Source organism: Coloeus monedula (assembly GCF_965178545.1).
Source record: "Coloeus monedula genome assembly, chromosome: 2".
Classification (NCBI taxonomy): domain Eukaryota; kingdom Metazoa; phylum Chordata; class Aves; order Passeriformes; family Corvidae; genus Coloeus; species Coloeus monedula.
The window spans coordinates 2,340,843-2,357,704 of NC_138782.1; the positions used below are offsets into that span (position 1 = coordinate 2,340,843).

Consider the following 16,862-nt stretch of genomic DNA (forward strand, 5'->3'; position numbering starts at 1 on the left):
AACTTTCCCACCTATTGCCTTGTAAATTATTTCCCAATTCTAGCACTGTAGGGTATTTACAGTATTACTAAGTTACAAATTATCCGTGTTCTTATGAAGGCCCGATGAGTGATTAACATTTTAATTAGAATTAGAGCACCAACTTCAAAGCTAACAAAGAACACGCGTGTTCTTGTTTGCTCCACAATGTCACTGCATTCTGCACGTGATAAAATAAGGGATAACATGAATTTTCCATCGTCTGGGATAATTTTTTATAAAATTTAAATATATAAGCCCAACCTGGACTGTACTGTGAAACTGTGAGTGAGAGAGGCGTTGTAACAATTGGGGATCTCCGGAGGGCACAGGGCCAGTGCAACGCGGCTTCTCAGGGCCGTGTCCCTCATATTCCGGCTATCCCCAAGCACAGGGAAGCCGCAGCCTGGTTGAACCTCCTGTTCCCGTGCTCCATTACCCTCAGCGCTGGTGACTACCAAGCACCGTAGTTACTAACTCCTTCTCTTTCCAGTGCTGTGGAGGACCCGCGCGCCAGGCGGCCGGGGATGCTGCGGGCTGCTGCCAGCCGAACTCCCACCGCTCCCCACCCGCTCCTCCCGCGCCAGGTACACCCGCTGGCCCCATTCCACAGGCCTGCTTCCCACCGTGCCGCGATTCCCGGGAATGCCGTGAGGGCGGATCCCGGCCCGCAGGTCCCGCCCCGTGACGCCAGTTGCCATAGCGGCCGCGGCGCCGGCCATGGCGGCCGAGGAGGAGGACGACGTGGAGTGGGTGGTGGACACCATCGCCGGCTTCCTGCGGGGGCCCGCCTGGTCCATCCCCATCCTGGAGTTCATGGAGCACAACTGCGAGGGTGAGCAGGGACGCTGGGCAGGGCAGGGTGGGCCCCCCGAGCCCACCGCCGGGCGCCTGTCCCGTGTGCGGGGCGTCCCTCCGGCCCCCGGGGTTGTGCAGGAGCGCGCACTCGGCCCCTCCGGCCGCGCTCCCGCCGGGCGCTCCCCGGGGCCGCGGTGTTCCCTGCGCGAGCCGTGCGTCAGGACGTGCCATTTGTATCCATTAGCTCGTCCTGGGATTATGGCATGATCTTACCGCTGACACCGAGCGAGCGCTGCACCCTGCGGTGCCTCGGACCCCGGCACGGCCTGCAAAGCTCTCCCAGAGGCAGGAGTTCTCCTTAGGAAACTGGGCAGGACAACCGAAAGCGCCATCCGGTCCGTGGGACAGAGGAGGAGAAGGCCCAAAGTTAAATTCCTGCAATTATCAGGAATGGTGTCCATTAAGAGGTGAAAACCCCTAAGTTTTAGGACCTCGCAAAAAATGATGGTCAGCACTGTCAGTGGTTACCGGGGATGTTTTGGAGGTGATCCTGTGTGTGAGTTTAGGTCGGAAGTAACTCCAGTTAAAACTTCCACTTCTTCCTTCCTATTCTTGAGACAATCAAGGCATAATTTGGGACATATAGTGGCCTGGGTAAAGTAGAAGTACCGGCAGTGAGGGGGGCTGGGATTGCCCTGTAGCCAGGGGAGGGAGACCTGTGCAGGTTTGTGTCTGCAAAGAGGGAAGGAGGAAATAGACTTTCTGATGTAGAGATTTGGCTAAATTGCTTCTGCTGCTTACAACTTCTGCTGCCAAAAACCACCTGGATCCTTCTGGTAGCACAGTAATGACAATTTGGGCAGGTCTGAAAGCAGTGCCTAAGCCCTTTGGAAAAAAAAGGCAGCTTTTGTTTGTGATTCTTGAAAAAAAATTGCTTCTCAGTTTCTCCCTGAATCATTTCTACTGCCCCAAACTTTGCATGAGGCACGATTGTTGTGAGTCCGTATGCCTTTCCCTCTTAAAACTGGGAAGAGAGGAAGGGAAAGCTCCTGGAGCCTTCACAGCTAGGAAGGGTTAGAGAAACCTAGACTGGAAGTTTTCTCCTGGGAAGTCTGCCTAAACTTGGGGTGGGCCAAACATTCTGGTTATCATGCAAAGGGTCTAGGTTTAGGTATCGAGGGAATTGATTTATCCCTCTCAGGAGCAATGATCCCTTCTCCTCAGAAGGTTGAGGGGAATTTACTGGCAGTAAGAAGATTTGTGGAACTGCTGTAAATTTCCACATAGTGTGAGGCAGGCTCTGATGATGGTCACTTCCTGCTGTGCTGATTCCATTGCTGGGTTTGTACTGATACACTTCGTCAGGACAGAGTCTTCGGCATTTCCCCAGACATTTAATCTTTGGGCTGGACAAGCAAATTAGCAACAGTCTGAGTAACTGACAATAATTTGTGATTCCTTGAAAATACAATTTGGGTTTTGGTAATCGGTATGTAAGGACTTTATTTTAGAACTGTAGTTACTTAGGCCAAGTCCTTGCACTTCAACTTGAAAACTTACTGTAATGGTTTTCTATCTGTTAGTAAACGTTTGCTTTCTCTCTCTCCCTCTTTCTGAGAACGTGATTAATTTTTTATAGCTTGATTAATTTCCTTTTACATCAAACTGAAATTAACACATTGACGGGTGTGTATCATCCTATTTGAGGGGTGCTAGCCAAGATTTTCAGTTTTAATAGGAAAATAATGAGTGTCTCCCAGGACATCTGTGTCCCCTGGCTTGTCTTGATACCGTGGTTCTTCAGATCTTCATTCCTGTTGGGCGACCAAAGACTGTGCCAAAACCTTAAGGAATAATGACTGTGTGATTCAGGAGCCCTGACTCAAGGAAATCCAAGGCCTCTGTTCCAAGTACTTCTTAAAGCCACTTAGCTGGGAGGAGATGCTGACTGCAGCTTGCTTTCCTTGGCACTGAACCTCATCCCGTTGTGTCCCGAGCCCGGGGACAGAGCACGGTGTGTGCCGGCTTCCTGCTCTGCTCTGCAGCCATGGGAGCAGGAAGAGGAACATCCCCTTGGCAGTGCCAGGCCAGCTGTCACTGAAGGGTGACATCCCTGTGTCACCCCTGCTTGGGATCCCCAGGGCAGGAAGGGTGGGAAAAAGGGAACAGAGAAACCAAGGTGAAAGTTGGGGTCTGCAAGAGCTGTGAGGGATCCCCAGCCAGGAGGAGACAACAGAGGCTGTAAAGTGTCTTCACCCTCCTGAGCTTGGTAATACGGTGATTGCCATAGGACTGATGTTTATAATACTTTTCCTACCAGGTGAACTTAATCCTAGGTATTTGTTAACCTTTTAATTTCTTCGTAAAAAATTTTGCCTTGTGCAAAACCCACAAGCAATGTTGGTTTTCCAAATTATGATTAAAAAGCAGATTTTCCTCTGCTTTTGGGGGACCTGAACTGTGTCATTGGATTTCTATCATTGCACTGCTGTGAGGTGTTAGAAAGTGATGCAAGTACCTCCTACTCTAGGAAGTGCCACCTCAGCTCACGCTGCGTCCAGGTTCGGAGTGACGTGGCCCTGGGGCTGTCACAGCTGGGAAAGATATTGGATGCCTTCAAAAAGTCACTCTAAATTTGTATTTACACTGATTCCATGAGCAGCACCACCATCAGAGATGTTACGTACACATGAAGAATAAATCACGCTCATCCACCAATTGAAGCGGAATTCCCATTTTTCAAATGACTTCAAAGGATGTTCCTGGGAAGTGACTTGTCCAAGTGGCTAATCTTGAAGGGGATTGAGGCAGAGTTATTTCTAAGCCTCCGCTTTAATTGCCAGGTTTTACATTACCTCTCTTCGTTGTTGGCATGAAAAAAATGTAAATGAACCCCTTCAAACCTTAGTTTTCAGTTTCTCTGATTTTCTGCTTCTTCTACCTATCCTGCAGCATCGAGATCATTTGCTTGAGTAGTTCCAGTCAGGGTTTTTCATATGAATTAACATGAATATGATTAATATGGCCTATAGTATAGGAATGTCCATTCTTCCTAAATCAGGAGAGATATAATTAAAATATAATTTAACTGCACCACATTTCCTCTTTGGGTTTATCTGGTTTTATGCAGACAGGGACTCATTTTCCTGCATCACCTTGGCTTCTCACTACATGAATGACATTTTTTAAGAAGTGGTTTAAGTCATTAATAAATAACATCTTCCATGTAAATACATGGAGAGTGCGAAATTTCCTGTTTGATGTGTCATCTGCTACCTTGGAACAACCTTACACAGGTTCATGGGGTAATTATTGTATTAAAACTTACTTTGTAGTGAATGTATCTGCTGAATCCTCAACTTGCTTACAAGTCTATTATGAAGATTTTCCCAATATTAAATTATGCAGCTTTATTACTTTCACTTATCAAAAGCACACACTTAGCCTGAGTGTCTGGAAAAACACAGGACTCTTATAACCATGGCCTATGTTTTCATGTGATTAAATATATTACCCTGTAAAGGTTAATCTTGCTATTTAGGGCATAAATTAATTTGTGGTGGTTTGTACACTGACTGCAAAATGTTTTTTCTTTCCCCCCTCCCCAGTTTTTGATGATGAAGAAGAAAGCAAGTTGTCTTACACAGAAATTTATCAGGAGTACCAAGCTCTGGTGAGCGTTATTCACTATTGATGGTAAATTTCTAAGCAAAACAATTTAAAATGTTGAGTATTTAGATGAACTTCTGATCGGGTTATCTTTGTTATTTAGAATTTTTCCAAGTGTTACTTAGAAATCCTGTGAGTTGTAGTTGTCATAGGCATTTTTATGCCTAAAGACCAGGTACACCGAAAAGAAACTGTAACTCAGTCATAGCTCTTAGGCTGTTTTACATATTTTTCATTAAAATTAATATATCCACTACCTTCAAGACTGTATTTGTAAGCTTGATAATGTTATTTTCTGTCAAGTTAAAATGACAAACAGCAGGATGCCTGAGAACACTCACAACTGGTATTTTGTTCACTAATGACTCTGGGAAATCTTTTGAATTATTTTTCAATTATCAGGAAAAACTACAGGAGATTTTTGGAGCTTAAATACCTATAAAACAATACATGCAGGTTTCTAACACACTCTTTCTGTAATGAGGCTGGGAAATACATGATATTAAAAACCTTTGATTGAATAAATACAAACCAACATTCATTTCTGCTCTGACCCCTTTCAGGCACAGACTGGCAAAAAGTCTTGTACTTAGATCAAAAACCCTTGAGGAATACTAGCCAGGAGTCTGGGGGAAAGGTACACGAGTGAGAATCCTGGAAACTGGAGAAGATACATTAAGGAGTAATCAAATTTAGCAATAAAAATGCTCATTTTGAACAGTTCATGAAAGCAAATGAAGCCTGACTTCAGAAAAATCAGTTATGCTATTGTAATGATTTTCCTTTGAGTTTAAAAACCACAACATCAGCAGAAAAGAATAGACAACCATGACAAAAATTCCTATGATTCTCAGGGAAAAACCTTAGAAGGTAAGGCTTGTATCGTTTTACAGGTGGAGAGATTACTAGAGGACTACCTTAAAGAAGTTGGAATTAATGAGGAGAAATTTCAAGAAGCTTTTTCTTCTCCTCTTGCAAAGACTCACACCTCACAGGTATTTGCCTTCATTAAGGAATGTCTGGATTTAATTCTTATCTTTATGCTTTCACTTACACAGCTGGCAGGAGATGAAACTTGGGAAAGCTTTCATGGCGAAACTGTAATTTTCAATTCAGCCGCAGCTGTAAACTTACACTGGGAAACCCAGTTTTGTCATAATGTTATAATATTGTCATAATGTTATTGTAGGCATGTTGATCTAAAAACATAACCCACCAAGTTATTTTCCTGACCATGAGCTCTTCTTGTATATCTGGAAAAATAGACAGATAGGAGAATGAAATGTAATTATTAAAAACATGCTGCTCAGAATTGAAAAATCAAGCTAATTTCAAACAGACTGAGCTGGTTAGGATTTCTGTGGGGGTTTAATTTTGTGCATACCTTTCCTCCCACAGGCCATTCTGCAAACAGTGTTGGCAGCAGAAGATTTTAGACTGTTTAAAAAAATGATGGTACAGAAAAATATTGAAATGCAACTGCAAGCAATTCGAATCATCAAAGAAAGAAATGGTGAGAAGTGGTGAATGTGGGGGTTCACTGCAGGTTTTTAGTGTTCTTTTGATGACTCTTTAAGCCATTCATAAATGAGTGTGGAATGCTGGTTCTGTTCCAGTTCAAGTTACTGGAAAACATCCAGTTGATGTTACTGGGACAGAGATTTCATTACTTAGTCCTTGGCTTGCACTCTCAGTGACAGCTCTTCATATTTTAAAGTTAACGGATTTTTCAGGTCTGTTTGTCTAAATTTCTCTGTGAAACCTGACTGAGTTTTCTGCTGCAGAATTTTGGGGACAATTCTGAGTTAAAGCAGTTAGAGCAGTTCCTCAAATGTGGCAATATCAATTGGAATTCTGCTCCTTGCATGGCAAGGATGTTCTAGTGTCTGCTGTGCTTACTCTGCAATTCACACTGAAAAATCCATATAAGAAAGCACAAGTTAAGGCCTTCATGATGCTAATACACGCATGAGAAAGAAGATAAGGAGAAAATAATCCACACCCAACTTTGCTGCTCTGGTGATGCTTCTGAAAGGATTTTAATCCCACTCCTTTCTTCCATGTCTTTAGTTTCACTATTTTGTTTCACCTTATTACTGTATGTGTGTTTTTCAGAGAATAATGTTTAAATTTCACCTTTCATATAACAACTAAATTTGGCATGGTTCAGGTGGCCACGACTGAATTGCAGCCTGCAGGAAATGCCACGTCATGGTCAATGCAGAGTTTGGCCTTAACCTTAGATGTCAAAACTTTAATTGCCAGAAATCTTTGCCTTTTTCCTACCAGGATTTAGGACTTTTTCCTCTAGGATCTAGGACCTTTGTAGAAACAGTTTCAGAGGAAGAATTACATAGCTTTGGTTTTGCGAATGTGATTTTCTTGTGTTTGGGTTTGGGGTTTTTTTAATTTTCTTCTCTGGACATTGGCGCTCAAAATCATTTTCTTTAGAATAATGCATAAATCTTGCTGGTTTTTATCAGGTGTGTTGCCTGAGTGTTTGACAGAGGGTTCTGATGTATTCAGTGAAATTGAACAGGAAGAAATGAAAATACTCAGGGAGGTTCTAAGGTAAGAAATCCATCAGTCCCACTTCGTACATTATTTTAAAATAAAGGTCTGTAGGAACTAATTCTTCCAGCCTTTTCCAGGAAACTGCCTTCATCTTACAGATGACAGGAATATTCTTGTCAACATCCCACCTGAGGGAAAATGGGTGGTGCTGCACAGTGGGTGTGCTCAGGAATATCGAAATAGTGCGTGAGAACTGTTGCTGTGATCTGAGATGCATGAGATCAATACAACTTCTGCAGATTCTCCCCCACTCCCAGTTCACAGACACATAAAGAATAGCAGATGAATCCATCCAGGTTATGTTAGATAGTGCTATTTCCCCTCTGTATTCTGGAAATACCTCCCTTCCTGTCTTTAAATTAGCAAATGAAATAAAGGGATGGATAAGCCCTGGAAATTCTTACACAATTATTTTTGCACAAAGACAGTTGAGGACAGTGGCCTCTTGTGTGTTTATCCCAATTATTTGTTTCTATTAAGACTTAAGTTGTGGAAATATTTTGGATACTGACAAATTCACATTACCTTGTAATTGCTTTGATAGTCCTCAAATGTTTAAGCAGTGTTAAATTTCCCTGAAAATCACTAACACTAAAGGAGTTTTGAGTATTCACTCATGTTTCTTGTTGCAGAAAATCTAAGGAAGAATATGAAATAGAGCAAGAGAGAAAGAGGACTGAAGAAGTGAGTATCTTACCTTTGCATGAGAGTTATGGGGATGATTAAGAAATCCCCTGATACTCCTGTCCTGGCTGTGCCTGAATCCCTTCCAGGCTGTGTGTTCCATCAATGCACATATCCCACAAGAAGCATATTCCCTGCTCAGCACCTGAATCCTGAAATCCTGGTAACGGGTGTCAACCTTTCAGATCCAGAGGGCAGCTGAATTACTAATATTGTCAGGATCAAAGACACTTGCAAGTGTAAGCTGCTTGGAGATGACAGCACTCATAATCCTGCAGGAATTACCTTCAGGATCACTCTATAGACAGTGTCGCTATTCATTAAGTGTTCACAATACAGAACTAATCACCAGGACCCAGAAATCCTCTCCCAGAGAGCATCCCTTGGTGTCCATCAGAGTAAACAACAGAGAAAGGAAACTGAATGTAAATGGGGACTGGCCAAATTGAGGAATCATGGCAAGAAACCTCCTCTTGACTGGGAAAACAGGCAGGTTTATCCAAATCTCTACAGACCACCAAGAGTATCAATATTCTTGATAAACAAGCCAGACTGCAGAGGCCCCAGTCGAGTTCCCCTGGCCAGAGAAGGTGATAGTTAGTGCTCAGTGATACGTTTTTTGTTAAAAGAGTATTTTAACACAAAACAATTTCATATTTTAATGAATGCTGGGGGCTTCTAACATGAATTATGTAACTCATGAACAGCATAGACCTTTCCTGGGCAGAAATTCTGAGAGATCGGCTGCATTGTCTGTAGTGTAAATAACACAATTTTAACTGGAAGTTCTTTTGGGAGATTCCTTTGTGTGGACAGTTCAGTGCCTGAGGTACAGTGCCAGGAAGTGTAACACTTGGGTTTACTTGTTTTCTAATTCAAGGCACATGCTAAACTCAAAGCTCCAGATGTTACCCACAATTTTCCAGGAGATCCGAGAGAAGCTGTAAAAGTTAAGGAATCCACAGAGGGAGCTGAGGATTCTGAAGAAACTCCAAAATGCCCATTAGGTAATTTCAGCGGGGGGGGGGGGGGGGGGGGGGGAGCAATGCTGAGTGGGCAACGTGATGCTGGTGTTAAATTATCCAGGAATCCACTGGTATCAAGATTTCAAGAACTTGACTGGATAAAGCTGTGAGTAAAGTGTGTTTGCACAAGGTGCCCTGCAGGAATGCCTTCCAACATGGGATGTTTTACTATTCCATGATATTTCAACTTCTGTTTTACTATTTTTATCTGATGGATTTCTATTCTTTCTAATTGTTTTCTGTGTCAAATTAGAGGGATCTCATAAATCTACAAAAGAAGACCCAAAACCAGTTTGCCCAGTACAAAAAGGAACTGATAACTTACCTCAGCCCTCTTGTACCAAGGGGAAAGAAGACACTAAGAAAAGGTCTGCTGGGAAAGGTTCAGAGAACACAGTGCAAAAAGCTGGGGTGAAAGGACCTGTAAGTTAAAAACAAATAAGAAAAAAAGCCAAATATAGAACTAGAATGCAAAAAGAGAGATTACATGTAGAATATATATATAAAAATAGTATTATATTGAAATACAGATTTTCTGTTATTGTAATCAGGTGGGTTTGGGTTATTTTGGGTTTTTTTTTTAAACCAACATGTAAACACTCTTTCATGTTATTCAGAGTTTAATTAGCAAAAGTTCAGCTCATGATTTCTGGTTTCAGAGTAGAATTCAGCATTCAGTCCTTTGGTAGTTTCTTAGGAGACAGCTCTGACTTGAAGCCTCAACTCGGATTTGTTTTCACCTGGTAATTTTGGAGGCAGATAGGATGTAAATGTGCTTTTCTCACACAGGACATTGCTACAAAAAAAAAATTAAAATTTTAATTTTTTTCCCCAGAATTTATCAGAAACTGAAAAGCAGCAGCTGAAGCAACGTGAGGATTACCTAAAGAAAAAACGAGACCTGCTGCTGGCTACGAAGAAAGAGTCAAAAAATAATGTACCACCACCACCAAACACTGACCAGAAAGAGGAGGAATCACCTCCCAAAGAGGTGAAGGACTTTCATATAAACCCTCGGGTGGTTTCAGTGCAGGTGTCCATGCTGCTGCTGAATAGTGGGAATGGGTTAAAAACAACAAGGGGAGGGAAGTATTTCCAAGTTATTGCTTTTGCAGAAAGTTTTTTTTTGCCCTGGAAGTTTCAGTGATGGAGTTGGCATTGGTTTGCTTCAGCATCATCAAATGCTCATGATTAACTTCAGTTTATGAATGGATAAAATGCCAGTTTGCTCTTAGTCTGTGACCTACAGTTTGGGCTCCTTAAATCTCAGGGATTTTCTTTTACTTCTGCAAATGCTTGAAAACTCTCTCAAAAAAGGAAAATACTAGAAGACCTTGAAACCCTCTTACATTACGAAACAATAATAGTGATTGTTCTATTTCAAATCCAAAAATCATTACTCTCCTTTACAGAGCAAGTACTTAAGGGCATGTGCTTAATCCCAAAGACTTTCTATTGCCTCATATATTTTTCAGAGTTGCTGAGTATTTTATTATGCTCAGAAGGTGCCCCAAATTCTGGTGACTGGGGAGTCTTCAGGACAATTGCTCAGTAGGAGCTGAAACTGAGGCTGGGGCTCCCAAAACAAGGATCAGGGCAGTGGGAGAGGGCAGGGTCCATGGTGGAGGCTGGTACCTGCCAGGGAAGCTGCTCATTGCAGTGTTGTTTTCACTCTGTTTTTAGGAAATGTCAGAAGAGAAGCAAAGGCTGCTCCAGAAGAGGAAGATGCTTGCAGAAAAGCTAAAAGAAGAAGTAATTAATAAGCGGTAGTTTTAAGAGGCTCATTGCTGACCCCAAGAACAGAAGGATGTTTTAGAATAAATCATCAGTAAGTGAAGGGATTTCCAATCTTACAGTCAGATTTATAGAACTTTCAGACAAGCAGCTCAGTACCTGGTCACTCCCTATTCAAATGACACTGAAACACACCATGAACACTCCTTTTCCAGAGTGCTGGAAACTCCCCGACTTTGTCCCGCAGCGAGGCCGTGCCATCCCTGCAGAGCACAGCCCTGCTCCAGCCCTGAGCCCGCAGAGCAGAGGCAGAGATGGAGAGCTGGGAAAGGAATTCCTGTGGCAACAGCTCTGAGCTCAACGTTTTATCTTCCTCATTTTAACAGTGCAGAGCTTGGTTCCTTTCCTTAGCCCCTTATAAACAAATGGCTTTTCCAGCAGTGCAGTGTAATAAAGTCTGACTTCACAAGGAAGTGCACCCTTGACCACCTCATTTTTGAGAAAGCCAATGGACCTCGGGAGCCGAGACATCCACAAATTAACTCCAGGTTACAGCATTTTACAGGCTTTTGGGGCAGTTTCCCAGGTCCCAGTTTGCAATAAATGCAACTTTTAAGTAAAAGGAGTTGCTTGAGTTTGAAAGCTGAGGCTGTTGCCAGCAATTCACTGCCAGAGTAGCAGAAATCTTTTAAAGTCCTTTACTCGTTTGGCTTTCACAGACTCAAAAAGAAGCCAGGAGTGGTCACCCTTTGCCCATGGCATGCCACAGCAACTCACAACAAAAGAGACAAACCCACCCCTTCAAGTTTCATGGAATTTTTATTAAAACAACAATTATAAACAATACATGTTACTAGACTTACAGAGTCATTTAATTCCTGAGTTTTACAGCTCAGCATTAATAGGTTAAAACATCTTTACAGTGTAAAACAAGTGCAGGGGGAACTAGAATACTGCTGTCCTCTGGGAAAGAGAAAAGCAAGGAGCAGCCCTGCAGAGTGGCAGCCAGTGGCAGGCTCGGAGCACAGAAACCGAGGCCTACCTGTTCAGCTTCTGGCTTTGTCGGTCCTTTTCTTGCTCATATTTTGTCTTCAGTCCCTTGAAGGTCTGAACATATTCAATAGATTCAAGTGCATTATAGAAGTTTTCAACTATATGTGCAATAAGGGACTTAATATCTTCCTGCAGAAGAACAAAGCAGCGTTTCAGCCTCAAATGGGCACAGGCAGAAGTTCAGAAAGCTTTTGAGTTCACTTTGGAAAGTAACTGATTCCTCATTCAGAGGCAAAACACTGTTGTAAAGAACAAATGTGAAGCAATCAGATTTATCCTTAATAAAAGAGGTGAGATCTAGAAATAATTATGAAGCTTCCCACAGAAACAGACAATGGACTCAGCAGTGTCCCAGTGCTGTTTGTGACTGCTTTAACCAGGATGTTGCAATCTTGGAGAGCTGCATTTTGCCTTTGGACCTGAGATGCTGCGGATGTGCCAGAGCTGGAGCTCAGCTCACCACTGATGAATTCACACAGCTGAGTTGAGCAGGTTGTACCAGGGGCCGTTATCCAACAGAACACTGATAACTGGTTCAAAGAGGTTCCCTCTTTGGGATGGTGTAATGGTAATAAAATTCATCTTTCAGGCCAATTATCCTCATAAAGTGAAGAGCCATGTGTATGAAGAATAAACTCAAGAACTGGATCAAGGGCTCCAATCTGCTTCTCATGGAAAGAACTGAAACACCTGCTGTTACCCAGAGGAAGATGCACCCCCAAACCCAGAGCATTAAAATCTCATTCACACTCATTAACACAAATTCCAAGTTCAAGTGTACACTGGAACACCTTCCACACAGTGCACACCAAGCCTGGAAGAAGGAAATCACAACAGCTCCATACTCATACAAGGCCAGAAAGGTGTGTTTTGAATTCATCAAGACCAGTACTCTGCTTAGCCTCTTCTCAGCCCCAGGACTCTTCAATAGCACTTTTCCACAGGCACATTCCCAGTGGGCATCACAGGCTGATCCCCAGGACCAGCACTGCCAAGTCACTGCCCAACACCACAGGCCTGAAAGGGGGAAAAGAGATAAAAATCATCCTTACCTATTTCACATGTGTTTTCTGAAGCACTGGCCAGAAGTGGTACAGTGAGAACAGGAACACAGGAAATGTAAAAGAAATCCAGGAATGCAAATATTTGTGACTCCTAAGAGGAAAAATCACTTCATTCAACACTGGCACACACATACATGTTGTAAATAACAGGAGAAGTAACAGAAGAAACAGCCTACCAAGAATCTAGACTTTGTGTTTTCTTACATCAGCTGTGGCCAGCAGATTCCCTGGATTGAGCACAGTACATCCATTAACTGATCAGGTCCTCCAAATTCAGGATCAGGATAGCAGCATCAGCTCAGTGATGAGAAGCATCCTGCAAAATAACCCCAAAACTACTCAAAACACAAACCAATTAGCTACAAGAGTATGAATTCCCTACATTTATATATTTTTTAAAAAACAAAAGTTAAAATGAAATAGAAAACAGAAATTTTATTTGGCTGGTTTGTTTCCTGGCTGCCCTGAGACTGGTACATTCAACAAACTTCAAACCACTTTTACTCCCATGATCACTCTGCTGGACCTTTTGCATCACAAATTCTTGGACCATGAACGGACAAAGGTCGTCTAGATTTGACAATATAGCTGTGGCTGGCAGCAGATCTAACCTGCAGATGATCCATTCCCTAATAAATAAGAGATTCCTTTTTCAGAATAAGTCAAGTTTGGTGTTTATTATCAAGTAAAGCTGCAAAGAAATGGAGTTAAAAGTTTGGGGAACATTTAATTACAAAGTTTCTATGAGAACTACAGTAATAAGGTTACAGAAAAACAACACAACAGCAACATCTTTTCCCCACTCTTTCCCTCCTTTGGAAAGGACACAAGACTTTCTGTGGATTTAACAGCCCTAATTCAGGCAGGAAACATTCACCTCGTGCTACTTGCCAGAATATCTGAGACACTGATCTTCTGTACCTGTTATCCACAATTTACTCATTTTGTACCAAACGACCAAGTGGACACATGACCTTGTACACAACTTTCTGTGCTCATTTGCATGCAACAGGAATGAGTAACTTCTTATGGATGTGATTTTCTCTGAGAAAAAAACAACTCAGCCTGACAGAGTAACACAACAGGACACGTTTGGACTGGGCTAGCCCTGGAACAGAATAATAGGATTAAGGCTGATCTAATCACTGAACATCTACAGGACTTGATGTTTTCCTTGCAGTCAGTGTCCCTTGGTCAGTCCACAGGTTATTACTACAGCACAGAAATTCCCTGGAATTTCATGTTTCTGAGGGACAACAGCACTCAAACAGGGAGTGCAATGGTCGGGCAGCAACAGCTGCTTCAACCACAGGAGTGAAAGACATTCCATTTTCCCACTGCTGATTAGGACAGATTAATCTGCTAATGACAGGATTACGGGATCTTTTGGGAGGAACCAGCCAACAGTTCAAGATTATCTAAAAATACTTCTCTGGCCCTGGGCCAGCAACAACCACAACAACAATCCAGCTGCCAGTTTTTACATCCCTTGTCCCAAGGACTGTGCTGCCCACAGGCTCACACAGAGAGAGGAAAAATGCCCAGAGCACTGCAGAGCCAGGGGCAGCCTCTGGATTGGGAATGCTCCAATCAACTCCCACTCCCAGCACAGCAAAACTGACACAGAGGGCTCAGCAGAGCCAAAACTGCTTCAATGGCTGTGGCTCTTCTACTTGGGTTAAAATCAGCTTCAAGTTTCACTCACCATTACAATTTCAAGGGCTGGAAGAATTCCCAGCTTTGCCAACATTTTGAAAACTTCATCTCTGTTCTGAGGTAACAGGAGGGAAAAGGCACAGAATTCCTTGAAAACCTTTTGCATAGGAAAAAGTAATTACAGGTGTATTTGGGTCAGAAAACTCTCTGAAAGGAGGAAACAGCTACATTTGTGGCAGAGTTTGTGTGCTGGCTGCTATGGACCTTCCTAGAAAACGGTATTATTCCTTCCTGACTGGTTATTAGGATTGGTTCCTTCCAGCAACAGGACTTCAGAACTGCCTGAGCAGGTGTTAAACCCTAGTGCATGCAAAGATTACCAACACATCTCAGTTGCCCAGTTTGTCCCTAGGGAGCTGCTGGAAATCGGAGCTCTCTGGTTCTTTACTTCGCAGCTTTACACTGGGCCGTGTCACGGTCTGGGAAGGTTGTGATGATTCCCACAGGAAAGTGCTGCTTCTTTTAAGGACACACAGGTGCAGCTCCACTGCCTTGCTGCTCCCAGCTTTGCAAGTGTAAAATCTAAACTGCTTCATAATAAAACAACAAAGATGAAAATAGCCCTAAAACATGAGAGTCGCTGAGATCTGCTCTGACAGTTGGGGACTCACGCAGCGCTGCCACCTCTTTGTCTCTCCCTGACACCTCCAGCTCCTTTTGCCTTCAGCACATTTGCTTTTCCACTGCACTCCAACAAGCCACTTCCTGAGGCCAGCTGAGAGAAGGACAATTAAAACATTGAGCTCCAGCAGTCCCTTTTTAATAAACACAATCACACAAACTGCCCCAGAACACCAGCCACCTGAGTCCCACCATTAAAGTGATTTTTCAAAAGCCTGACATTTAATCATGAAAACAACAACTGGTGCTCTAAGCAGGGGCAGTTTAAGATCTTGCATAGAAAAGCCACAGAAAACAACAAATACTTGCTTACTTTACAAGCAGGCTTAAAAAGGATGCACAAATATATCAAGTCACAGAAGACATTAAAATACCTGGAATAAAAATGGGATGTTTCATGTTAACTGTACCTGGCAGATTTTTTCCCCAGTTTCATCACAGCCAGCTTTTTCTTAAAAACTCAGTGCTAAATCATAGTTCGCTGCTTCTGACCAAACAATCAGGGTGTCCTGTTTGAGATAAAACCAAGAAAAGAATTGTTTCTGAAACAGGTCTGCACTGCATATTAATCTCCATTCCCTTACCATATATGCCTGCAGAAGACATGTATTAAATCACTTGTTCTGTCGTAAGGGACATCACCTTTCTTTGGAACTATTTTATGAGCACTGCCTTACACAGCATATATTTAAACATACTTCTTTTTCCCCATACCTGAACCACTTACACAGGCAAGAACAGAAAGATGCTTTCGAATAAATCATCAGTAAGTGAAGGGATTTCCAATCTTACAGTCAGATTTATAGAACTTTCAGACAAGCAGCTCAGTACCTGGTCACTCCCTATTCAAATGACACTGAAACACACCATGAACACTCCTTTTCCAGAGTGCTGGAAACTCCCCGACTTTGTCCCGCAGCGAGGCCGTGCCATCCCTGCAGAGCACAGCCCTGCTCCAGCCCTGAGCCCGCAGAGCAGAGGCAGAGATGGAGAGCTGGGAAAGGAATTCCTGTGGCAACAGCTCTGAGCTCAACGTTTTAACTTCCTCATTTTAACAGTGCAGAGCTTGGTTCCTTTCCTTAGCCCCTTATAAACAAATGGCTTTTCCAGCAGCGCAGTGTAATAAAGTCTGACTTCACAAGGAAGTGCACCCTTGACCACCTCATTTTTGAGAAAGCCAATGGACCTCGGGAGCCGAGACATCCACAAATTAACTCCACATTACAGCATTTTACAGGCTTTTGGGGCAGTTTCCCAGGTCCCAGTTTGCAATAAATGCAACTTTTAAGTAAAAGGAGTTGCTTGAGTTTGAAAGCTGAGGCTGTTGCCAGCAATTCACTGCCAGAGTAGCAGAAATCTTTTAAAGTCCTTTACTCGTTTGGCTGTGAAAAATCGAGGAAAGAGGCTGCCCTTTGCCCATGGCATCACCTCCCTAACTGCCACAGCAACTCCCAGGAAAACAGACAAACCTACCCATTCGAGTTTCATGGAATTTTTATTAAAATAGCATTTGTAACTGGTACACGTTGGTAGATGTTCTGTTCTTTCCCCAAAGAGTGGCAGTGGAAGGAGCCCAGGCAGGAGAACACGGCTGCTCACGAGGGCAGACTGGGAACCAGCACCAAGGGGTGACAGCCAGACAGTGCTGGGTGTCACCTTCTCCTGGGACTGCAGGTTTGTGTTTAACGGGACATCTAATGCCACTTCAGCCAGTCCTTTCCTAGAACTATAAAAATTCATGACATTCTTGGTTTTGCTGTGAAACAATCTCCTGTTTGTCTGAGTATGTTTTTAAAGCTCCTGCCATACTGCAGCAGCCATTGATTGAGGTGGTGAGGAGCAGAGCAAGGACTGATGCTCCTCGGGAGTCCCATGGAGAACTTGGCTTGGGAGACTGTTGAAGAGA

The 16,862-nt window shown here is 43.0% G+C and overlaps 1 protein-coding gene across 2 annotated transcripts; it reads left to right on the top strand.

Annotated features, from left to right (window-relative positions):
* Positions 1–726: 726 nt before the first annotated feature.
* CFAP36 (cilia and flagella associated protein 36) lies at positions 727–11,263 on the top strand. Of its 2 annotated transcripts, XR_014227375.1 has the most exons (11): positions 727–853; positions 4,425–4,489; positions 5,379–5,480; positions 5,884–5,998; positions 6,969–7,056; positions 7,692–7,743; positions 8,624–8,750; positions 9,022–9,191; positions 9,604–9,759; positions 10,452–10,596; positions 10,718–11,263. XR_014227375.1 is itself a non-coding variant. In XM_082303322.1 (10 exons), the coding sequence occupies exons 1-10, from the start codon at positions 739–741 to the stop codon at positions 10,536–10,538; spliced, it is 1,077 nt and encodes a 358-aa protein (XP_082159448.1). In that variant the 5' UTR covers positions 727–738; the 3' UTR covers positions 10,539–11,263. The 2 variants fall into 2 exon arrangements, 1 of the variants encoding a protein (XP_082159448.1); XM_082303322.1 differs by having other exon boundaries at positions 10,452–11,263.
* Positions 11,264–16,862: the final 5,599 nt, after the last annotated feature.

Bases quoted from the DNA above. Each gene is read 5' to 3' on its own strand.
- CFAP36 (XM_082303322.1), top strand. From the start codon at position 739: ATGGCGGCCGAGGAGGAGGACGACGTGGAGTGGGTGGTGGACACCATC. The intron at 4,490-5,378 runs GTGAGCGTTATT...ATCGTTTTACAG, and splicing joins ATCAGGAGTACCAAGCTCTG to GTGGAGAGATTACTAGAGGA. The intron at 9,192-9,603 runs GTAAGTTAAAAA...TTTTTTCCCCAG, and splicing joins AAGCTGGGGTGAAAGGACCT to AATTTATCAGAAACTGAAAA.